The sequence below is a fragment of the Scaptodrosophila lebanonensis genome, unplaced genomic scaffold (genome assembly GCF_003285725.1).
Source record: "Scaptodrosophila lebanonensis strain 11010-0011.00,11010-0021.00 unplaced genomic scaffold, SlebRS2 tig00000131-arrow-arrow-pilon, whole genome shotgun sequence".
NCBI lineage: Eukaryota > Metazoa > Arthropoda > Insecta > Diptera > Drosophilidae > Scaptodrosophila > Scaptodrosophila lebanonensis.
The window spans coordinates 1131393-1156790 of record NW_022060584.1 but is presented as its reverse complement, the minus strand read 5'-3'; the positions used below and the strand labels follow the sequence as shown (position 1 = coordinate 1156790).

The 25398-nt window shown below is 39.0% G+C and overlaps 1 protein-coding gene across 1 annotated transcript; it reads right to left on the bottom strand.

Moving 5' to 3' along the window:
- Positions 1-401: 401 nt before the first annotated feature.
- LOC115628985 (GTPase-activating protein CdGAPr) lies at positions 402-24667 on the bottom strand. The gene is made up of 7 exons (XM_030525264.1): positions 24512-24667; positions 7596-7994; positions 5612-6882; positions 3913-5535; positions 3278-3596; positions 1252-3212; positions 402-1183 (listed from the first exon to the last, which is right to left on the bottom strand). Exons 2-7 carry the CDS (start codon positions 7953-7955, stop codon positions 1105-1107), a joined length of 5613 nt encoding a protein of 1870 aa, XP_030381124.1. The 5' UTR covers positions 7956-7994; positions 24512-24667; the 3' UTR covers positions 402-1104.
- Between the last annotated feature and the right edge of the window lie 731 nt (positions 24668-25398).

Here is a 25398-nt window from a genome sequence, read left to right as displayed (position 1 = left end):
CTATATCGAATGTCATTATCTTGCTGACATCGGCCTCATCTCATACTGCCTGTCTCATACATTTGGCGCTTGGGCTTTCTATTACAGCGTTTCGCCTTGCGGATGTAAGTTATACAAATTCTCTATAGTATAGGTAAACATTTTTAAAATTATTCCTCAGTTTTTTGTAAGCTTCTTATTACAGCATAGTCCTTAGCTCATTAAATTTGTTAAGCAATCTCCGCATTCTTTTGAACTGCTTAGTAAAAAATGTATAGCATTTTTCCACACCTCTTCCCGTTTTTAAGTTTTAAACGCATTTTGAATTTTCAAGCGTAAAGCATTAGAATTGGAATTAATAAACGCAAGCGCAGAGTATTTACAAGTGTTGTATTTCGTGTTAAGTTTATAAAAAAAGTCAATGAAAATGCAGTAAATTTATTTCGTTTACAAATATAAATTAATCGTATAATAATAATAATAATCAATAAAAATGCACAAATGTGAAATATGTGTTAACAAATCATCATCAACATGAGCGCTTCACTTAAAACTTAAACATACATTTGAAATTTTGTAGCAATCAAACAAAACATTCGAGAACAAATCACATCATACGTCTAATTCGAATTTAAAAACATTCTTTATCTTCTTGTTTTTTTTTTTTTATAACAAACCAAAAACTAAATTTTGTTTAATTCAATGAAACTTAAATTTAATGTCTGTGGGCATCAAACTCGCATTCAAAATATGCAATATGAGGCGGTCTTTTTTCTGTTATTGTTTAAATATTTTTGTTGTCCATTACAGCTAATGTAAAACAAAATTAAATTTTGCATTTTTTAAGAAGGCATGCCAAAGCGAGGGCGTGTCTCTGCCTATGTCTGTGTTGTGAGTGTTTCATGTGTCTTTGGAGCCTTTGCAATATATAGCTATGTATATTCATGTATGTATGTATGTAGTATAGGTATGTATGGATGTAACGTGCTTATAAGTAAGCTAAAAAACAAAATAAATTATTTAATCTTATAATTCGCAAAGTCCATTTCAGCTTTGTGTGTATGTCTGTGTGTGTGTGTGTATGTGTGTATATGAGTGAGTGTAGCATTCGATGTCTGCCTAAGCCTATTGATTTTGTGAACGAGATTCGAACATAGCGGTCATGTCCCGAATTGAGAATTGTGGTGAGATCTTTTCTCTGTTGCTGCAAATAGAAATAAATATATATTATTGAGAATTTGCACGGCACTCTAACTTCAGAAAGTTACTTACTTTGCGCTCACATTGCTTTCGCTGACTCTGTTGGCACGATCGCGCGTTATGCCGCCCGCAAAGTCTATGGATTTGCGCTCAAATTTGGGCGCCACAGTTTTATTTGCGGCATATTTCTGGGCCGTTGTCTTAACACTCTGCAAGCTGCTAGCCACGCCATTGTTGGTATCACAATTTTGATTCTTCTCATCCGAAATGCTGCGGACACGCTGCGTAGCATAGTCAGTGGTTACGGCAACACCACCGATTCCAACTCCAATACCACCAGCACTGCCACCGGTGGTGTTCAGCGTGCTCTCCGAGCCAGCCGCACGCGCCAGCTGCTTCAGATTCATGTCCATGTCCTTTTGCAACGCATGCATATCTCCACGCGATTTCGATTTGATGCGCAGCGATTCCGTGGTCTGAAAGTTGTTGTCGTCCTCCTTGCAGGTGGAGTTGAGCTCCGTTTTGGAGCGCGACTTAAGCGAATCTCCATAGTATTTTTGTGTTAGCTGTTGGCGCCGCTCCTCCTTGATCTTGTCAATGCGTTCGCGATCCAATTTAACGCCTGTTAGCACACTCTTGCGTCCGGGCACATTGAGCGATTGCGTGGCATTGGAGTGTGTCTGTTCTTTGGGCACATTATTCTGCTGTATGAGGGAGATGCGATTCTCTGTGGTGGGCGTGATCTGTTCCGGCAACTTTGGCGGCGGCTTCATACAAATCTCTTCTGTGATGCTCATGCCCGGCAATCGCTTGGGGGGATTCAGTGTTTTGGGTCGCGTAAAATCAAAGCTTTTGCGTCGATTGTTTAGCTCCGGTAATTCCGGCAATTTAGCCATATCTTGCAGCTGTTTGCCGCCAAATTCGCGCACAAAAGCGTTCTCATCCAGCGAGCGTGTTATCTTTTGCGTATTATTTAGCTTTTTCAGCGCCACGGGCTTCGGTGCTGGCAGCGGCGCTGCTTGAGCTGGTGGTGGAGGTAGGCTGAGCTCATTTGGTTTCTTCATTGAGCCACCTCGCAGGCTAAAATCAAAATTGGGCAGCTGTTCCACGGGGGAACTTTCAAACTTGGTAGCCAGCTCTTTAACGCTAAATGAAGGTGATTTTCGTGCGGAGCCGGGTGCGGCCATTAAATACTCCTGATTGTATTCCATGTCTGATTGTTCTGTGTCTTGTTTCAGGCTCTCTAAACTGTCCAGTTCAATTCTATCACTCGGCTTAGTATCTGTGTCGTTCGTATAATTATCGAGTTTAATATTAACATTGAGTTTCATTTCCTCGCCCCGTAGATTCTCGTAAACCGTTTTCGGCTTTCGAAGCTCAATGTTCTCATAGAGCAGCTGCTCCATATTGTCGCTGTTGCCACTCAATCGTAGCAATTGCTGCGCCATTTCAGCCGCCTTGCTAGCACCACCATCCTCCTCTTCAATTTGCTTCAAACTATGCCGATTACTGCCCACTGTCTGTGGCTGTTCAGTGAGCATCTGATTTACCTCCGTGACTGAATTGCGAAAGAGTTTAACCTGCTCGTACACGATATTCTCATCGAAATTTGTCTCCAGCAGTGCCTTCGGCTTCTCCTTCTCCGGCGATTTGTAGGTAATGCTAATTGTCGACTTGATCGGACTTGCCAGCTTTTGTGGTGTAATCGCATTGCTTGGCGTATGTTCATAGTCCTCATAGACAGGAGAACTCTCCTCTGTCTCGAGCAGCGACCGCATACTAAGCTGACGCTGTAGATGCTGATAGCCGAACTCGCTCGGCGTAACCGACTGACTAGTGTTGTCCGTGAAGTTGGAGTTGTTTGGGGAGCTCATTGCCGCAACTGCGGCCGCAGCCTGCAGTTGCTCCTTCACAGGCAATGTGGCGGCTCGATTGGGAGCCTGTGGCGAGCGCGAATGCAGCGTCTGTAAGTCCAGAGATAACTCGCGCTTCAAAGCATGCATATCGCGACGCTCCAACTCGTTCTGATTGAACTGCAAAATGCAAAAAGCACATATAAATGAGAAAACTCAGCCTCAAACCAAAGAAGTATACTTACGTGCTGTCCCAGACTCTCGTGCGAGCTACCCAGATAACTGCTGGCTGCATCCACACCCAGCAACAGCTGCTGTTGCATGTTCGAGGAGACGCCTGACACGCCCGACATGGCAGAGTTCAGCATCAGGGGCTCCAGATCGTACTGCGGTGTATTGACCGCCGAGCTATTCTCCGAGCTTTCCGTTTCGCACAACAGCAGCGAGTAGCGAGGACTATGTGCTGGTGTAGTAGGTGTGGGTACCGATAGCTTCACCAGGCTATCCTCATCAGCCAGCTCGACAACTTGCTGACGCGGCTTGGGACGCTGTACGCTTCCATTGCTGTGAATAGATGGAATAATAAGAAAATTAGTATATAAAGTGGCTTTAACATTAATCGTTCTTTTCCCAGTTGCATGAGCTTAGTAAAGAACTTGTTATGCATATTGATGAGACAAATCTACATACAGAATTAAGTCCCACTTATTGTCAGGGTTTCAAAGATATTGATGGTCTTACAGACAGACAGAGGGGTGTACGAGCAAATGAACAGATGGACATGAATATATTGAGTTATCTCATTAAGATAATCAGCGGGTACACTTTCATTTATTTTTATACACCCTTCGTTTATAGTTTATGTGTTTGGTTTACTTACTGCACAGGTCTGCCTGTTGGTTGCTGTGGCTGCTCGACGGGTGCCAACTTAATGGATGGCTGCTGCATGAAGGTGCCTTGATAGCTAAAGCGTTCCTTGGCCGCCTGCTGCTCCTTGCGCTTGGCGCCCAGCTGCACCGAAGGATAACTATAACGTGCTGCTGCAGGTGATGTGAGCTCCGGCGGTGGCTGCATCGCTCGGGCTGGCTTTGGCGGTGGATGTACCTCCACGCTGGCAAATAGTTGCTGCGGTTGTTGCTGCGCCTGCGCATGCTCCGGCGTACCGCAATCTATGAACTGTATGTCCGAGAGCTGATCCTCCAGCTTGTAGCGCTTGCAGCAGTTTTCCGAGCTTGCAGCTTCATGACCGCAAGGCTGTGTTTGCATTGTGGGCTCTGTAGTGGCGCGCATGCGTGCCGAACTGGGCGACAACAGATTGAGACGTGGCTGTTTCTTTGGGCTGGGATTGACGCTATTCGTCTGACTGGAGAACTCCTCGGGGCGAGCGCGCATTATGCGACGTGTGGCACATCCGCTAGACGAGGCAGACGGCGGCACGTTCTCTTTGCCCACACGGGGCGAGCTGACCAGAGACTCGCTCTCGGAGAAAATGCGCATTTCCGGCTCCTCGCGATCGAAATTGAGACCCAGTTCGGAGAGTTCTCGCGAGGGGCAGGTGGTCATGTGTCCGCGCTGCGGAGACTGCAGCAAATCGAAATAGGAATCATGGGACACTGATCGGGAGTGTCCAACGGTGCGAAGACTATCAATGGAGCTGGAGCGTATGCATAGCTCTAGGGGTTTACTATTTAGTGAATCACGTGTGGTCTCCAGCAGCTCAATGGACTTGGGTTTCTCATGCTGTGCGAGCTCCTTATTAGCCAGCACATGTGAGGCGTCCACAAAGGTAACACGGGACGAGGCAGCCTCCTTGTCTGCTTGAGCCTGTGGAGCGCTTTTGTGCATCTCGCTGCCCTGTCGCTGACTGCGCGTGAAGATGGACTTCCAGGAGGTTGTCTTGTCAGGCTTCCTTTTTTGCCAACTGCGTGGCACTGACAACACCGTATGATACTTATCCGGCAGGCTTGAGGGACCACCGCCTACCTCAATGTAGGAGCCCATATTTGTGGCTGCATTGCTGGTTACCATGTTAATAGGCAAGGATTGTTTCATATCAGTGCCTCCCTCGATGCGCGAGTGCCGCTCCTGAGCCTCCTCTAAGCTAATTAGCTTAGCAGCACCACCGGTGCTCAAGCTCTTTGGACGCTCAACCACCTGCAGTGATTGGTCCTGTTCGCGTTGTTCCACCAACAAACTCTCACAGTCAGTCAGGGACTCCAAGCGTAGCTCAGCATGCGCGGCGGTGTTGGCATTGCCCACATAGCTCAATCGTGCATTCTGATCTTCCAGTGCATCGAATATGTTATGGCAATTGCGTATCAGGTACTCGGTGACCACCGCTTGCACGCCGACGCCACGCAGCGCAGCCACACCCCCAGACTCTAGAGCCGGCGAACGCAGCAAATTTGGTGCCCAGACTATGGCCAGATTCTTGTCAGTCATGCCAGTGCGCTCATGGTGCTGTGAGACCTTGTGCAGGTGCTCCGACAAATATTTAAGGGTGCTATGAAAAGAGAAAGAGAGAGAGAGAGAGAGAATTGAGATAATATTTCCAACAGAAAGGTTAAACCTCCACTTACCGGTAATGCGGGGGCGGTAGCTTCAGTACCGTCTCCTTCATCAAGCGCAACCGCTCTTGCGGCTCATCAGCCTTCACTTGTATAGCCTCCACAAAGTTATCGTACAGCTGGTACGTGCAGAGCGGATTGGGTAGCTCTCGGAAATACATTTTCAGCAGCGAGCTGACAGCATGTATGTCCTGCTTCATTTCGGGATTACCCAAGTCCGGCACACGCTCCTCATCGAAGGCGCGTCGCAACCGCTGTATATTGGAGGTAATGCCCGAGAGTCTGTAAATGCCGTCAATGACGCCATAGTTCTCAATAAACTCAGCGCAGGAGCGCAATACCATCGGTATGTCCTGGCCACTATTCAGTAAATGTTCCGAAAGATCGCAGGAGAACACACGCTCGCGATAAATGCCGCTCTGTTTGAGGCGTCGTCTTGAGGGACGCGACAAAATGAAGGAGCGAAAGAAGGCAATTAACTTGCCATGTTTGCGCAGCACTGGCTTCGTGGGTGAGGCATCTAAATGGCCAACCAGCGGTGCCGGCATGGGAAAATTACGCGGCACCTTGTCGCCAATGGTGGCCACACACGATTGCGGAAAGAATCCGACCTCGTAGATTGATTTTTGCAGATGTGACTTTTTGCCACGCCACCAAATCGACTCCGCCGGACTGGGCATATCAATAACGGATATCATATCTCCCACCTCGATATTTATCTCATCCGGAGCCTGCGCCTGGTAGCGTCGCACGCCATACGCAGCACCCACTGCGGGCGTATTAATCGTACGTTGTGTCTCACCATCGGCCAAAGGCAGTCGCCGACCCTTGTTGTCCAACTGCAGCCAAGTAAGTATGGTGCCACAGGTGAGCGAGTCTGAAGCAATTTTCGAGAAGCGCTCAAGATACTTGGCCACTGCATACTCCACATCCTGTTCGGTCTGCAGCTCCAGCTCCTGCATGTTTCGCAGTCCACTGATCTTGCGATCGTAGACACAACGATGCAGCATCTCATCGAACATTTGCATGTTCTCGAAGCTGCGCTTAATCAGAAAAGGCTCGTGCCGATGTGGACAGACTCGTATGATGAACCAACAGCTGTCCGGCGAGAAGCTGCGGAGCGAATTGTGCTGCGCCAGGTCTCCGATAATCGATTGCGAGGCAATGCTACTGCCCATCTGCTCCGATTTATCGTCGCTCAGCTGCACAGACAGCGGGCCCAATTGTACGCGTTCGTAATGAAAATGTGCGCATTCCTCCAGCTTGGGAAAGCGACAGGATTTCTGTGGAGTAAGTTATAATGAGTAAGCTTGTTGGGAAGATAAAAGTACAAAAGATTTTGCAAAATCGTAAACAAAAGCTCTCAAATTAAGATCTTAACTGTACTTAATTTCCAATCGATTCACCTGCAAAAAGTATCGCAACTAAAATGTCTATGAAGTCTATGAGTGACGTCTATAGTTCCTATAGTAGCTATATGATATAATGCGGCTACTTATGATTTGTAATAAACTTGACATGCATATTAAAGAGACACATTTTCAAACCAAGTTTGCGGTCTCTAGCTCGTATGGTTCATTTGTACTGGCTGTTCATACAGTCGAACGAATGGCCGCATCGTTTCATCATTTATACTCGTTCTAAGAACATCTTTGTAAAACGCACCTTATTGACAATAAAATTTAGATACCACAGAATCGACAGTATCTATTGAATAACGAATCTTTGACAATTGCCATTTTATGATGTATTTTCATTTTAAATAGGACTTCTTAGGATGCGTCGCAAAAGAAGGAAATAGATCTTTGTTACATAGACGACAAAATTCTAGTAAAAATAATAATGGTAATAAAGGTCTATTCAATTATTTTGGATAAAATATGTTCTCATAATCGTAAGGATTCCTGTTGCTTTGGATCTAATGCCCTGTAGTTAGAAATTCTCAAAATGCTAGACTGCTCTGAAGAGCTTTTGATTCAAGGATTTCTCTGCTTACGCTATTCAGCGACTGCACAGCCATGTGTCGACTGGGTTTGGGTGGCGCTGTCATCGTTGGAGGACTGCAGCTGGATTCTGTGGAGGCATTGGAGATTTGTGATGTGTTCATGGCCGCAAAGACTTCCTGAAAGCTGCTGCTCTCGAGGGGCATTATTTTGAAATTGAGCTGAGCGCCAACAGCGGCAGATGTCGACGCGTCTGCCTCAAGCGATGTCGGTGGCAAGATCGGCACATCCTTGGTGGTAGCGGAGGAGCCACTGTTCGCCAAGGTTGGACCATGGCAGGGCGCATCGCCAGTCATCAGCACATGCGAATGCATTTGGCTGACCAAGGCCGAGCTAACCTTTTCGGACATCATGGGTGGGGCGTTACTTTACGCTGCCAACTGGAACTGCATCTGCAAGTGAGGGAGAACAAAAATTGGGTGCGTTAGTTAAATAGTGTTTCTTGCAGTGTAGCGCGTTTACTTTCCACGCACGTTTTTTTTTTTTATTATTATCAATTATCCAGACTACCAGCATTGTTGTTGCTGTTCGTTCTACTTTCGAGCAACAACCGCTTGCCTTTATTTGGCATCACAAGTCTACGAATAACTGAGCATTGAATAGGGTCAGTGGCTCAGGCGATGATGATGATGACGGCGACGACAATGGCTTAAGGAAGTGGCAAATGGTCAACTTGCCAGCACATATCTACCACACTCGTATATCCCATCGATATACATCTTTATAAAATTCAATTCGACTCAATGTCGTACGAACTAACGGCCGAAGCTAGTCAGTCGGCCGAATAAATCAGCCAAGCAGCCAGCCAGCCAGTCAACTGCTCTTGGATTTATGCAGATGTTGATGATGCCTAGCGGTTGTTCTTTTAAAATAATGCGGCACGAAATGCAATGCAATGCGCCGTGCTGGCTACGCTTAGACTTTCATAAACTAAACGAGACAGACGTCTCGGTCTCGTGTCCGAGCACCGATCGGCGCTGTCGAGGCACAACTGCGGAGCGAGACGGAAACAGGTTTTGGCCATGACTGCGACCCGTTCATCAAATGCAGCCGCAACTCAAGCCCGCCGATCCGCAGCACAACTATTAAAAATGCTAGTGTTAACGGTTCCAAAATGCAACTCATAAAAACCAATGACAAAACGCATATAAAAAGATCGGTAAAAACAATTTGGTAAAAACATACGGAGGCAATGGACGCTGTGGGGTCAAGATAACCAGAAAACAAAAACCTGTCCCTGTAAGCTGGCAGCTGTATACACTATGATATAAAATACTTTTACTGTTGATCATGATTATTTAAAACAAACCTTTAAACACCTATGAAAATGATTGACAATTTTGATTATAATTTTCTTAGAGGTCTGAGTTTAGGCTTATAGATAAAAGGCTCTATTTTTATTGTCAACTTTATGAAAACGTCGAACGATTTTGGGACCAAGATTTGTGAATCCAAAAATACACAATAAAATATACAAAACTGATAAAGAGATTGAATCAAGTTCATGATCTACGGTTTATCAATTAAAAAGTACACAATAAAATATACAAAACTGATAAAGAGATTCAATCAAGTACAGAATTATGTATTTTCAACTTCATAAAAACGGCGAACGATTTTAATAAATTGGCAATAATCCTTAATGTCAGAGGCTACCTAATCTTGCATTGTGAACTTTATGTAAGATTTCAATCAACCTTGGGGAGTAGGTTGTTGTTAGCCTTACTCTGAAAATTATAGTTATGCTCAATAATATTATAATATAATAATAAGATAATTATAATTATGTTCATAGATGTAATTGGCAATAATCCTAAATGTCTGAGGGGAGTAGGTTGTTGTTAGCCTTAAACCGAAAATTACTTATATGTTACCTGTTCTTGCATTGCTAACTTTATGAAAACAACGAACGATTTAGTTGAAATTTACGGATATGATTACCAAATGAAAATTGCTTAACATTCAAATGACAATCACAATAAGAGGCTTAGAAAAGACTCATTATAGGCAATCTAGATTTGCATTCTGAACTTTATGATAACGACGAACGATTTTAGCTGAGCTTTAAGAAGCCTAATAAATATGGGAACAGAAAGTAAATGAATTCCATGAAAATTGATTTCCAATTGCATAGAAAAATATTAATTACGTAGGGATAACAACAAAAGGCCAATTAACAGTAACGAACATATAATCCGACTTTATTTTCCATGCCAGCTTTGTGACAGTCACGGGCAATATTAATCAGGCTTTAAGCGAAACACGATATGGGAAAATGTATAAAGAATATGATAATATTTAATGAATACTTTGAAGAGTACAATGTATATAGTCTTTTAGTTTAGTACAGCAATAATTAAAGCAACTAATAAACACTTTTTAATACAGTCAGTAATGAAGCAATTTATTATCGAGCAATATATTTTAATTTTCTCTACAAGAAGCTAATGTACTTGTATAATGCCCATCACAAATGGCCTGTTTAGGCCTAAGAAGCAATCTCTACTTAACCTAACTTTATACATAACATTGTTAGAAATTAACATAACTTGATTACTTGAATTAGTAATTTTAACAGCACGTATATCCACAACGAAACATAGTAAGAGCTCATCTGATAGAAAATATTATTGTTAAATAATACTACAAACTGGGGTAGTACGTAAATAATATTTAAAGCCTCATTACGTTTTGGCGCCTTATATTCGTATAAAATAAAAGTTTGACTCCAAAAAAGGCACAAAGGCACTGTACAATTCCTATAAATCTACATTGTTTTACTCTATGATAGGATACTTTTTTCTACGCATACATACTTTATTAACAAACTGTACTTTAAATGCGACTCTTTGACAAGATTTGGGAAGTTTAAGAATATAATTGGGTTGGGAATTTTAGTACAATTTAAAAAAAGCTGTGCTTACTTTTTGTTAATTTTTAGAAAGATTTACAAATTGTAAACAATTTCCCATTTTAAGGTTTGAAACAGTTATAGATTTTGATTTCTTATTTCTAGTTTGTGTCCTAAGCTTTAAATATTTAGAGTACTTGCAGGAATAATCAAAATAAAATGATCAACGATATTTAAAAGGTGATTAATTTAATTGATTCTATCATTAATTTGGAAATAAATAAATAAACTGCCAAGCTGCATTGATCCGATTCTTGTGTTTCCTTACATATAGTATGATACAACCTCTTAATATTCACTTCCGTCGCTAGTTGCACATCAAAGTCGGCATACTCTGTTTCTACTTTTAGGCAAATGCTTGGCGTTACAATCATTGCAGTTATATCGGGAGATTGTATTGAATATGTATCTTATCTCAACTTCACGTGCATATGCGCGCTTGATTAGCCTCCAACAACAGCAACAAGAAAAGCAGACCCAATCGAAACAACAACCAGTTACCAGTGTTGTTGTTGTTGCTGCTGCTGCGATTACAGTTGATTTGGTTGCCTATGCACTTTGGCACCCGGCATTATGAAGACATTTTCCCAGGCAATCGAATGGAGCGGCAATCGAACAACAACGGACCGACCGGTCAAGCCAACGGGCACAAGCAGCCGTGTACGTCACTTTCTCCAATCAATTAAACAGCATTGTCCATGTCTGCCTGGGTATACGAGTATCTATATAATGATGTTGCAGTTGTTGCATTGTTGGTTGTTGGTTGTTTAAGCGTTTCAATCGCTTAAAGCAACGCAGACTAATTATTGCTATGAAATAACTTAATATTAAACAATAGCTAATGACTTTTTAATGATGGGTTTTTACTTTTTATGTCGCTCACTCGGCACAGCCGCTGACCCAATTGTATCTGGATGGGTACTGCAATCACAGCTACACCGGCTCTAAAAGCAGCAGCAGCAACAACAACAACAGGAACAACACTAGCTAAGAAACCGAAAGCTTCAATTAACTGACTTGTGTGTAAGTACAGTATAATCTCGTTTGTTAGGAGTTACAAATTTTGTCGAAATTTTAGTCTTCTTTTAAGATTACTAATTTGTTGTTCTCCAATTAATTTTGTTTTCTATTTGATCGAAGTTAAGACCTAACTGAGCATCTGGTTACCAAGTTTGTTTATTCTAGCTTCTAAACTTTGTGAGATCTTTGCGTTCATACAGACAGACACGCGGAAGGACATACAACCAATCGTATTGTCATGCTGTTGTGTATTTACGGATACAGCCTTTAGTAAAAATTTTTATTATATGAAAGTATTTAAAAGAAGAGACATATTAAAACAAATTTATATGTAAAAAGTATTTTAAAAATATGACAAATTATATTTTATAAATATAAAAAAATTGGTTTATAATAATAAATGTATTAAATCTTATAAAAAAATGTTTTTAAATTAATCAAAAATTCTTTTAAGAATAAAAATTGCAATATTTCGTAAAAAATCGAATTACTATATTATAATTTCCGTTTTTCTTCTCATCGAATTTTATCTCATATTATACTGTGCGCTTATTTGTTCTGATTGTAGAGATACTACTGTACCATGAGAGCGATCTACGAAACCGATGCTGTTTGCTGTGGCGAATGCGTGTGAGCTTAACTTTAACCAGATGCGTTCGTTTCTATCTCTACACATAGAGTTGATATCTACGAGTATGTGTATTTAATAAATGCACGTTCTATGTACACATACGAGTGCTCGTACATGCATCTACAAGATATAAAAGTTGTCCGACTATAGTTTGCGCTAATTTATGTGTAAACTAGGTCAGCAGTGACGGCGTTTCTAGAGCGGCGCAATTGCAGCCAACAACGTTGCCGACGCCGACTCTTACGATGGCGATGTGGTGAATTGTTACACATTAACTGTGTCGGATATAAAAGAAGTGTATGCATAAATAATGCGTCTTGTGGATATACTATATGTTGGTACATGTGTGTGTGTCTGTGTGTGTGTGAGAGAGGGAGACTGGCTTGCAACAATGAGTAACTGTTAGTTATGGTTACAAGTTACAAGTGGAAAACGAAGCATTGTATTGCAAAAGATGTGAGAGGGGAATTGTACTTTGTGCCCTGATCTTTCAAGAGAGTTAGCCAAAAAGATATAGCCATGAGTGGGCTCGATTAAAAGCTGCTGGAAATAGTCATGAAGACAGTGATTCACACTGTGAGATCATTTATGATTGTTTTTGAAAGATTGATTGAGTTACGTTTACTGGAAAGCTGTAGTAATAATTGTGAAGAGATAGAAGCGTTAAAGAAACGTTAAAAAACTACTGAACACCATAATGTGAATTGGTTTGGAATGGGCATTGAAGTTCATGATCAAAAAACTTTTACATAGGTTTCTTTACGTTAAGCAACATTAAATGATTAATTTTTAGAAAATGTAAAGATTACTGAAAAACTTATAATCACTTCATTATTTCAATTGTTTTAAGAGTGTCCAAAAATGTATTATTTAGAACTTAATTACACACTTCTAATCATCTTAAGCATAAAAGCAATTAAAGCTAGGAAAATAAATATACATTTTAGGGTCAAAAAGCCCGACATTATGATTATTTGCAGATAGTTTTTCAAAACTAAGTACTACACACAACTATGATCATTTTAAAAGAGACTTTCTGAAGCTGTATTTTGAACCAAGTAAACAAAAACTGTAGTTGGCAGGAATAAGTAAATACAGGGACATTTTTGAATGGTATTTCTATGATCAGGATCACTTTTAGTTGATTCCATAAGTTAAGAACACGCTTATGATCAGCTTAAGAGAGATTATAGCACTATTGAAAAAACCTCGATCACTTAACTCACTAATGGCAAGAAACAGCTAAGTACCATCAAAATTTTGAGTCAAAGATCAACAGTGAGATAGACGATGAAGCCAATTTAAAACGCTTTACCATTTAATATTAGTATGTTGCCATTAACAAGTAAGCATGTCACTAGAGCGAAAAAATGTTTAAAATTAATAATGTGGTAATGATCAGTTTTAGAGAAATTATTAAGCTATTGAAAAAGTTAATCATTTGGACGCTACTATCAACTACAGCCAAGCAGCTACCATTAATATTTATACAAAATTGGGCAGTTTAAGTTGTCAAGAAGAAGGTCTACGATAATTACTTGTTTATGTGTTGGTTTATTCGTTAGCATTTGAATATTAAGAGCACCACAGCAAACCTCTTTGATTGCCAGTATTGTTGAAAGTCTTACACACAGAGCTGTTTATACAGAAAAACAGCACAATGCTTGAGATCGGATTGGAATTTGTAATTTTTTATGTGATCTTTACTGAATTATGATCGCCTTAAGACACACACACGTGCACGCTTACTGATCGTGGTTATTTCAACAAAGTTGAAAAATTGTTAACGAACGTGATCTTACGTTGAGAACAAAGCTGGTGCTGACACCATTATGCTAAACGATCATCACACAGCTTACATCAAGAGAAAAAAAATCAATGTTGACGTTTTTATAACGGCAACAAAAAGAGATCCATTCAAAGAAAAATAAAATACTTTACAGATCGCGAGCTTAGAAAAAGAACAAAACCCAACAATGTTGATGTTATTATGGCTTTTGAAAAATGATAATATCAGGTAGGTATAGAGAAAATGGTAAGTGCTGGAAAATCGTTTGATGATCATCAGCTTACAAAGGAAAACAATAAATAAAGAAACAAATTGAAAGAAAAATGGGAGGGAAATTGTGTTAGTTCTTAAAATTTATAGCTGCTACGTGATTGATTGTATAACACAACGAATTAAACAACGAACCTTCATTGAAACGGATCATATGGATTGTAAAACTATGAAACAAACAATAAACTGATATTAAATAACAACGAATTATACAAAGCATCTGTCATAAAATGGCAGAATTTCGTTAATTTATTTGCTTATCAATTTGTATATTATTCAAACTTTATATTCTGTTTATGAAATTCTTTTAAAATAATAAATAATTTGTGTTTAAAACAATTAGAAGCTCTATATAAACATTTTTGTTTGATCGAATGAATTATTATTACAAGCCAGACAGGTATTATCATTACACTTCACCTGTATAACAGGTGAAAATTACAATAAAAAATGTAATGAAAAAACCGATGCTGCAGGAAAAGCGGCGGTTTAATACCCTCTAATTCCCAAATCCCAACAACAAACATTATTTTGAAAACGTATTTTCACACATAATTCCCAACTATGTACCACTCCCCAAACACTAAGAATGATCATCCAAGAATTTAGTAAGTTCCAGCAAGATCTGTTAGTAAGCAGACACGAATTCTCATAACCCGCATTGTTGACCCAATTCAATTACATTATCAAACATTTGCCTTTTCCCTTTTAGGCCTTCTTAAGACAACTTTAAAATATGTACTCGTGAAGTTTCTAAAAATGTTAAGTCTAATACACGAATTATATTTCTTACATTAAATAAATCATTTTCAATTTCTTCAAATCTTTTCTTTACATTTTTCATCGCAGAGAATATAAAAGAGGACACACAAATTTACTTGTTTAGCTTTACTTTATTTGGTTTTTACTACAAAATCTGACTATCCCTTCAACAAACACATCCATTAAGACATGATATAGATAAACTATCATCTACAAGCAGACCAATTAGTCATTACTTTTGTGTTAAGAGCCTTCACAAATTCTTAAAAAAATACCTGAAAAGCTCTCCTATAAGTAATAAAAAAATAACTCTAAGTCTAGGTTAAGGCCCTCGAGCTTTTTATCCCATAGAAAATCACAGTATTTAGTATTTAGCGAGTCAAAGGAACTTATAACAATAGTGATCTATATAATGATCAAGCTTTCAGATTCTTAGACTTTTTTATATATGTATACATACCCGTATCCAGGCATATTAAAAGTATTATTTCTTAGTTCGAAGTGTAATTCTTTTTAAAGAAATTCCTATGTTATTTAAGTAAATACTTTTAAACTAAGGAATTCTTGAAATTCAAGCAACTTTACAATAATATGAAATGTAAGTAAGTAATAAAGTAGGTAGATAAGTATGGGATTCAAAAAGTTGATCTTAAAATGCATCTTTTGTACTTGGAAAACCATAAATAAATATTTATAATAATGATACTTCAAATGTTAATAGGAGATATTGATAAACAATTCTCTATTCCTCATATTCAGAATACAATTTTCATTTCATTAAAAAAGTCCACAAATTTGCAATAAATTGTTGAAATATAATATCTTAGATTTGAAATAAACTATGTATATGCAGATTTTACAAAAATATCTTTGATTTAAACACTACTGTATTTCCTCTCCCGAAATTGCCAAGAAAGTGTCGAATTATAACTAAATAAACGATATTTTTTGTAAGCAGTAAGATCTTTAATTTGATGTAAACTTTCCAGAGATTACCAATAAAATGAGAAAAAATCATAAATTAAAATTTGAATAAGCTCTATAATGTTACTTTTCAAAATTCCATACAGTAATATCTAAGATTGAAACTGTAAATTTCCTGTAAACAGTAATAAGTATATTAGATTTAATTTTAACTCTTTTGAGGTTGCTTTTATTAGATTTTAATTACAATTTCCTGTAGTTTCCAAAGCCTTTTGCAACAATTGTTTATCTTTTGGATTTATGGATTTACTTTATCTCTGAAATTGCGAATCTACTTTGTAACAATATCTATGAATTTAATCGCAAAATAAATATGGTATTTGTCACGACTTGAGGCCAATTAAATATTAGATAGCCCAATTATTTGTTGTTGGTTTTATTTTAAAATACAATTTCTCATCACCACAATGACTAATGGTTTTCATGAAGTCATTATAATGAACAATTAAATGACTATATAGTATGTTTATGTATGAACAATACAGTAAGCTTATTCCTCACCACAGTAGCCCGCATAAAATGTGAAACCAATGTGCGGCCACCGCCCCCTGCAACCAACATCTCTATTTTTCTCTGCTCGTCCGCGCATTTGCGACTATTGTGAGATAACTACGAGACGAAATGATGCCCCAAGGCTGCTGCCGAACTGCTGTTACTCTTCATCTTGTAGTTGGTGGCACTAATCTGTTGAACGGCAGCGTATCAATCTACGCCTCAGTTGACAGCTGGCACTTGCTGTCGTAAGAAATCTGATCTTGGTTGGCTGACTGGTTGGCTGGCTGGTTGGCAGGCTGGTTGGCTTACTCATAAAACAGACGACTGTGGCGCAGTGAACCTTTCATTGACACAATAACAGAGTCCCCCTCTTACCATGTCAGCGTTGCTGACTCACATAAAAGTTTTGTGTGTGTGACCGACCGACCACAAGTAGCTCGCACATACAATGCAATTAGACTAAATGGCATATTAGTCAACATAGCACTCTCCATCTCTCTCCCACTGCTGCCGCTGCCACTTCCTTGCTGCTCTGCTTCCTTGCTCCCTTGGTGCGAGTGTGCGCCTCAAATGGGCTTGTCAAGGGTTATTTTTAAAACAGAGTTGCGGTGGCCGTTTGCCATTTCCTAGGCCATATAATGAACGGGCTTAATTGGACCATCCACATAAATGTTTAGAGTGGGATTTTTTTAAACTTCCGGCCATTTGCTTCCGCCAGCCAACTAGCCGGCCAGGCCAACAGCAAGTGGAAAAACCACAAGCTGCGAAATGAAGGCAAAAATAAAAAAAGAAAAGCGAAATCGTTCGATCTTCGACTTGTCCATGTAAATTTTCTACTTTGACATTAGTGCAGAATTTCGCTAACATTTACACAAATACGGCCTGTCTGTCCCTCTGTCTGTCTGTCTGTCGAGCCATAAAACCTAACCTAATGTCATTTAACGACGACGACTGCGACGCGGACAGCGCTGCCCTCGTCGTGCAAACAGGTACAAAAAAACTTTTTAATGGAAGTGAAAGTTTTTGCGCGGCAGCCGCATCTACAAAATATGTACACACATATAAAATTATACGAGTATATACACATACACGAGTATATATACATACGAAAAAAGTATAACATACGAATAGTTTTTGGCTGACAAACAAGCGCCACCATGCCAAATGGCCACAAACGAGTGAAAAATATATTTATATTACAACAAAAAGAAAAAATCACATTAACAAATATGCGAAACAGCTGCTGGAAAGCGCGTTGCGGCGTCGACAGCCAAATATTTAGAAACAAACGTCAGCTATTTAGCATTTAATTCAATTATTCATTTCATTTGAAGTCAAACACTTTGGAAGGAGGGGGTCTGGGCTCTTGGGGGGTCATCGGCATAAATAAATTGTTGAACGTGGTGTTGAATTTCAATAACAGCAATGAAAACAATTACGACCACAACAACAATTGACAAAAGTATTGAAACTCAAACAAGCGAAGAAGAAAGAAAGCAAAACTGTATGAGAAATGTAAGAAAAGGTTTCGCGTTTGCGCTGCAAGGCTTGGGGAACTTCAACTTTAAATTGCGGAAACTTTTAAATTAAGCCACTTTTTGGAATGTTAACAAAAGGTAGGGTGATTTTTAAAGTTATATGTTCAGTGAAGAGTATATAAAAGCAGTGCCACCAAAAAGGATTTTGTCAGGACAGGTCCCTTCTACTATTTTCTCTATCTAACCCAAAGCAACAAAGGTTGTTATTAACAAGATATCGGCTGGGAGAATTGGCTGGAAAAATCATATATTTTATATTTTAATCCCAAATGAAAGATCTATTACTGACAAACAAAGAAAAAGGGATGCACTTAAACATATTTGTCTAATATGGTACACCTGACTACTGTAACAAGGATCACCAGAAGTGCTCGATCCATGCAATAATTTTTGAATAATATGAGAATATAATAATAATAATATGAGAGTATTTGCCCGAATATATGCACACTGGAATGTGTTTTTGACTGGGATCGACCATCAAAAAAACTCTCCCCGCAAAAAACGTGTTGCGATCTGTGTGCTGGAAGCTGCGAATAAATGCTGATTGCTATTGTGCGATCAATTGTTTTAATTGTTCTGTTAGTTGCGATCCCTATTCAATTTTTAAACTCATGCGCCCCTACGAGAAATTTCCAATGTCTGTCTGAATATATAGGCGCACAACCAGTTTAGTGTTTACGTTCACATTTAACTAATATACATACATATGTACATACATATGTTTCATTCCAATACGGTACGTCAATGTCCTGTGGAAATGCCAGATGGCAGCTCAAAGTATTTTGATCGATATGCAAAGATTACAGAAATAGTGCGACTATAATAACCGAAGCCGTTATTGCTGTGATCGAAAATATTTTCTTCCCTCTGAGACGAGGAGACGGAGGAAAAGATAGATAAGATAGATAGATAAGCCGTCTCTAATACATCAGTTATATATCTTTGTATAACTTCGTCATTCCATGTTCTTGTATACTTTTCATAAATCGCCTCTTATGTAAAACTAAATAGAGGTCAATTATATATACTTATGCATATATACACATAGCTCAATAAAATGCAAACAACATTATTGTAAATATTGTTTTTCTACTGATCAAGAATCTAAGCTTGTTGGTAAATGTGATAACTATTATCTAATCATGCTTTAATGCGCTTTTTTATTTAGAATATACAGATTTAAATTTGCGTTCTTACGACAAATATGAATGTGTGTGTGTGCGATTACTTGAGTCTACAATTCATTTTTAGTGGAAAATATTTAAACAAAAATCAAATCAAACAAAGCTTAAGGGCCGTCAAACTAACTTATTGACCTACATACATAAAATGTAACTTTTAAAGCTTCAACTAGAATAGGCGATCTCTTCAACATAGCCTCGTGCCCAACTCTTGAAGAATGCGTAGGCAAATCATTATGGATTTAATTGTTAAGTCAATTTCCTATAACATACGATCGACTTGGCGGACTTCAAATTCGACTCAGTTCATTTAACACATCATTCTTGTGGGGTTTTGTTTCCATATGAGTAAAAACAACAACAACAACTACTACAATGTTGAGCGACAACAAACAGCAGCAATGCCACCGCCGACACAGCGACTTGTCAGTTTTAATTGAAATCAATTGAGCTCAATTATTTGATACTCACACGCACACACACACACACATGCATATGTACACAAATAACTATGTATGCGGCATGGTTTACCATTTCAATATGAGCGCGTAGAATGCTAAAGCAGGGAAGGCCCGACTCTTGTATACCTTGTGTCTGGCCCCTCTTCTAAATCACTCTTTTGCTCTAAACGTTTCTATATATGCATGGAGATTATAGAAATAGCTGCATTTGATGCTGTGCACCGATTTATTATGAGAAGGTTATTAATACCAACTTTATTTACAATATGTTATCGTACAAATAAGTTTTTGGTGCTGAGATCTCACTTTGCCTTGACTGTTCCTACGACAACCGAATGATATAGTGCCCCGATTTTAATTAATCTTCAGTAGATGGTTAGTTGTTATCAAAAACGTATATATACTAAATTCTGTTACGTTATCGTAAATGACAAAAAAAGCTCTTGTTTATAAGAGTAACAATAGCACCGATCGTTCATATGGCAGCTATATAAAATAGGGACGCTATGTGTGATCTGCAATAAACTTGATCTGCACAAGTTGAAGACACGTCCATATGCCAAACTTGGCGTGCTTAGCTGCTTTGGTTTAAAAGCTCTGGATGTTCATACAGACGAACATATGAGTGGAGAAACGTACACGCCTTTTTCTGCCGCTTAAATACATTGAGACTACTTTATATGCCCTTTCAGTGCAGTGTATAAAGAAAGGCAAAGGCGCGCGCGTTTCCAGCTCATGTACGCATCTGATTGTGGGCGTGGTCAGCGTATATGGAGCGGTCATTGAATTAAAAAGAATTTGCATCAAAATCGAAATACCTGCGACGAAAACAAACAAAAAACAAGTCGAAATCAGCGCAAGCAGCTGCACAGGTGTAAATACAACAAACACAAACACGGCTAAAAAGCAAGCACACATCTTTGTCGTTGTTTGTGTTCGCTTTTTGATATTCACTCTGCAGTTGTTTCGAGTATGCGCTAAAATGCGATAAAAAGAGCCAAGCAAAAAACACAACAGATGTTGAAGTGGCAGAGTGGCGGCCATCAGGCAGTCGGCCCAGTCAGTTGGACTAATGGCCAATGGCCAGTTGTATGCTTTCGGCCACATGCGCGCAAGGGTTATGCGATGTTGTTATACGATGCTTGACGAGTTGTGCCTCCCCCTTGCCAACACCCTGCCCTCCACCTCCACCACTAACTGTCTTGTCCAAATGTGAATACATTATATATGTATGTATGTGTATGTAGGTATGTATATATGTGAGTACGAGTATGTGCAGCCAGCGGATGTTTAACTTGAGTGCGCAGCTACCGAGGCGCATCGAAATTAATCGAACTCTATGTGCACCGTCATACTATATATGTATGCAGTTGTTGTTGTTGTTGTCTGTGTGTGAGTGTGTTGGTGGTGTAGACTAAGTTTTCTAAAACAGTCTAACATCGCTAAAATCAATTTGTCAATTCTGCCACAACATCAAGTGCAGAGAGCTTTAATTTTGAACTTAATTCCACTTACCACTTTTGAATGCAATCGGATCTACAGAGATTGGTTTCAAAAACTGAAGAACCTACTGAGATCATTAAAATATATCCCAAATGCAATTCATTTCGCAGCCGAGTTGAAAAAAGATGATCATATCAAAGAGATCTCTCTATTAAGTATCAATTATGTAGAAATTTAATTAATCTCTTCATAACTATCAGATATATGTAGATATATATTATTGAAATAACTATTTTACGAATCAAATTTATGATCCTGGGAAGAATATTTTGTTGTCGGAGTTAGAATGTTCTACAAATGCGATATTTGGATGGCCGTTGGAAAGGTTTTTGGGGAGCCCAGTTTAATGAGTATACACCAAATAAAATCAATCGTAATAATAACAGCATTTGAAAACTATAGATATTTAATAAATAACAATTAATAGAACTTCTTCAACATTTCTATTTTTCAGAAAGTGAACGTTACAGTGAATGCCAGATTAGAAAATAAATTGCGGATTATTTTTATATTTTAATTTTCCCATGGATGCTGCGCCAAAAAAACTTATTAACAAATGAACTTTGCTAAGGACTCTGCTTTAATTTACGCTAGCGGGGCTCCACTGTAGCTGGTTGGCTGGCAACTTGACACGTTTCTGCAACAGCAAGCGCACTCAACTTTGGGGCTGGCATTGTGCTATGAAATGTGCCATAATCGTGCGGCGACTGCGCAACAAAAAACAACCAACGAAATACGAAATGAAATACAAAAAAAAGCGAAGAAGAAATAATAACTTGCGTTGAACTTTTTTCAAAATTACAACAGACGTGAGGCACATAACAATAATAGCAATAAAAAATAATAATAATAATGAGAAAGCTGTTTGTGCCTCACAAAAAAATTGCCAAAAATAAATGGCCGTGCATTGCGCATAGAAGAAACGAAAAACAAAATAAAAAGCGAAGAAAAAAGTAAACGTAGCGACGAAAAATGAAAGGCAGGAGTTGCTGGGAAAGTAACGAGGTCCAGTAGTCCGTTGTCCAGTCCAGTTCAATGTCAACGGCTCGGACATGGACAGTACAGTTTTTTCTTTACACAATTTTATTTTTTACTGCCACTTCCGCTGTGGTCGTGGTCGGGTCGGCCGAAAAGCCCGGCCACACCTAAGCATTAAAGAAAGAAGAAATATTTTTGCGTTGACAACAACAAGAGAGAGAGAATGTTACAGACGAGCAAGTCCGACTGCGAAATACCTTGTAAGTAGAGATTTGGTTTATGTAGCTTTGGAATTGTGATCAGAAGAGCGAAGCATCTACTATAATTTTGGAAATGCGTGGTGCTGTGATTAACCTTTTTTTATTACGAAGTTTGTAATAGAGGTGAAGAATTAGTTTATATGGCTCTGGAATTATGGACAGTATTGTGCATTCTTCTAAAGCATTATAGTCACAGATAATAAGCAGAGCAGACCTTTTGAGGTCATGCTTAAGAATGCATATAATTGTTATATTTTACTAGATTTTCTAGCATTCCAGAATATCTTAAACTTGGACGTGCCAAAGATAACTTCTTCATCGTTTTGACCAAGTTTACTTTTGTAACCATATTTCTAAGTTTTATAAGCAATTTCGAAATCTATTGTTTGCAAACATTTCCGAAATAATATGAGACAGAAGAACTCTTAAAATTTTATTATTAATTAATTTTACAATATACTTTTGAAACACATAATTGAGTACTCATGAAAAAGTTGTTTTTTGTCTTTCTTGGACTTGCTCCTATCCTATCTATCTCCATTTGGGACTTGCCTTGTTATATATTTAAAATTCTTCAGCTTTACAAGTATTTTCACATTTTAAAATTAAAAAATTTCAATAAAATTTCGATGCCTATGAAAAAGGACTCTACATATCAAAGTTTGGGTAGCCGTTTCACAAATCGCCTGGATTTCATACAGACAGACGGAAGAGTGTGACCAATTTGTACCCGGCCGCTGATCAAGAATACATATACTGGTGTAGGAAAAAGGGATTCTACATATCAAGGTTTAGTCAGGTTTCAATTGTAGCCATTTCCCACAATGCCAATTTGTTTCGTCCGGCTGATCAAGAATAAATATACTTCATGGGGCCGGAAGTGCTTCTTGCTGCCTAAGTATTACATACATTTGCACAAACCTGATATATCCTGTTTTACCCTTCGAGTACCGAGTACACAAAAATACAGGACCGTAAAGGCGGGCAAGCTTGTCACACAGACACACACACACACACACATTCACAAACATACCTATGTTTGTACATATACTGAGGCGTCAAATGGGGTGGAATGTGTTAAAACAGATAGATAGACAGACAGGCATGGACATGGACTTTGGGCATATGGTGGAGTTCTTGTCGTTGTAGTTGTGTGTGTCTCAGGTGTGCCAGTGTGTTTGTGGCGGTTAAAAAACAGGCACAGCAGGGTGACAGGACCTCAAATGCAACAACAACTACAACAACGATAACAACTTTTTACAATTCTAGTTTTTCTTTTCCATACCAACTATTGCGACAGCGAGACGCTGGCATTAATGTTAGCTCCATGCGTTGGCGTCGTATTGCTGCGCGGATGACGGCGTTCGAGTGTGAAAAGTAGTAGAAGAAGAAGAAGGCAAAGTCGCAGCAACTGAGGCGGCTGAGAGAAGGCCGTTTTATTGACCCCCAAATAGGGCGTTATTGTAATTTTTGCAGTTATTTGGCACAAAAACGTTTGCGCGCGTCTTGAATAAATATTATGAGAGAGTAGTGGAGAATATAACTGAAATATATACACACACAGATATTAGGCAACAATAACACATTAAAACAACAGCGACGTCGGCGGCGGCGAATAAAACGGTTTTGAATGCTGAGCTACGCTTTTGTTTATGTAAATGTTCGCATGTTTTATGTATATATGCACGTATGTATGTATGTATGTATGTTTGTATATACATACATATGTATGTATTTATGCACACGCGGCGGCTGCAAAGACAATGAACATGAAAAGAGCGATGCGAAGACAGGCGGCGGCTGGGCAGCCTATTATTTATTATGCCTTCTTAGCACTGCTTGTTGGCGCTGCTGCTGCCTTTTTCCACCGCTGCCGCTGCCGCTGTCAACGTTTCTGTTGCTATTGCTGCTGCTGTTGTAGAGCGCACAATACACTGACACACATTTTTAAATAGAGAAGAGATACTTTTTTCTGCCGCTGCGCTGCTCAGCTAGCTTTTCAGCATATCTTTTCTTTGCTTTGTACGCACACAGAAACATACACGGACACACGAACACACCAACACACTAACATCAGCTTGGCGTGCGCTAGTGGGCTGGAAAAAATGCCAATTTTTACACACCTTAAATGCACTTTAAACACTTGTTTTCGCGACGCGTCAATTGCAATCGTAGTTACAACATTCCGAGCAGTTTCATTTGCACTAACAAATTAGCTGGTTTTGGTAAAACAACAACAAAAACTACAGACGCACCACACACGGCAAATAACGACGTCTAACCCAATCAACAGCACAACGAGAACTCAAGCAACATACGACGAAGTGATGCCATGTGCATTTTCCATCAAGTTGGCAGTTTAACTAAAAGTGCTGCCCAATGTTAGCTTAGCTATGCATTTTTCGCACAAAGGCGGGGCAGCATTGTAGAAATAGGCCACAATAATTGAAAAAAAAACGGTTTTTCATTATTTGGCAGTAAATGTGTAAAAACTAAAGCTGAATACTGTAATCAAGTTTAAGCTCATTACAATCTCTAACGTGCGAGGTTCCAGAATAAATAAAGTACATATTTTTATAATAAACTCTTGAAAACGATAAACAAAATGTATACACATGTCCCTTTTTTTTAATAAGAACAAATATTCTGAAACCACATCTTAAGTCAACATGCAGTCAACAAGCAGTCAGCATTTTAGCTCGGTAAAGATAACTATAATGACTAATGGGTAGAATTCTTGCAATTTAATATTATTAAGTATTATGGTTATCAATAGTTGCTCGACTGCAGCGTTCTCTCTTGTTCTATAATTTAAAGAATAATAATTAATTTACATATTGAGTTCCGAAAAAACGAATCCATTTTTTTACACTATTTTCAAATTCTCTCAAAGAGGTTTACGTTGTCCGGTTTAGGTCATATTCAGTCTTATTTCAGTTTTCATAATACATAGCTTTATAATTCCTCTGACATAAAAGCTGTCACTGATTCATGCTTGGACTTGTTCAAA

What these genes read in the sequence shown, in the direction of transcription:
- LOC115628985 (XM_030525264.1), bottom strand. Translation starts at nt 7,955, where the DNA reads ATGATGTCCGAAAAGGTTAGCTCGGCCTTGGTCAGCCAAATGCATTCG. An exon ending in CTGTGCAGTCGCTGAATAGC is followed by an intron (nt 6,883 to 7,595) that starts GTAAGCAGAGAA and finishes CTTACTCCACAG; the next exon opens with AAATCCTGTCGCTTTCCCAA. An exon ending in ACGAGAGTCTGGGACAGCAC is followed by an intron (nt 3,213 to 3,277) that starts GTAAGTATACTT and finishes TGCATTTTGCAG; the next exon opens with TTCAATCAGAACGAGTTGGA.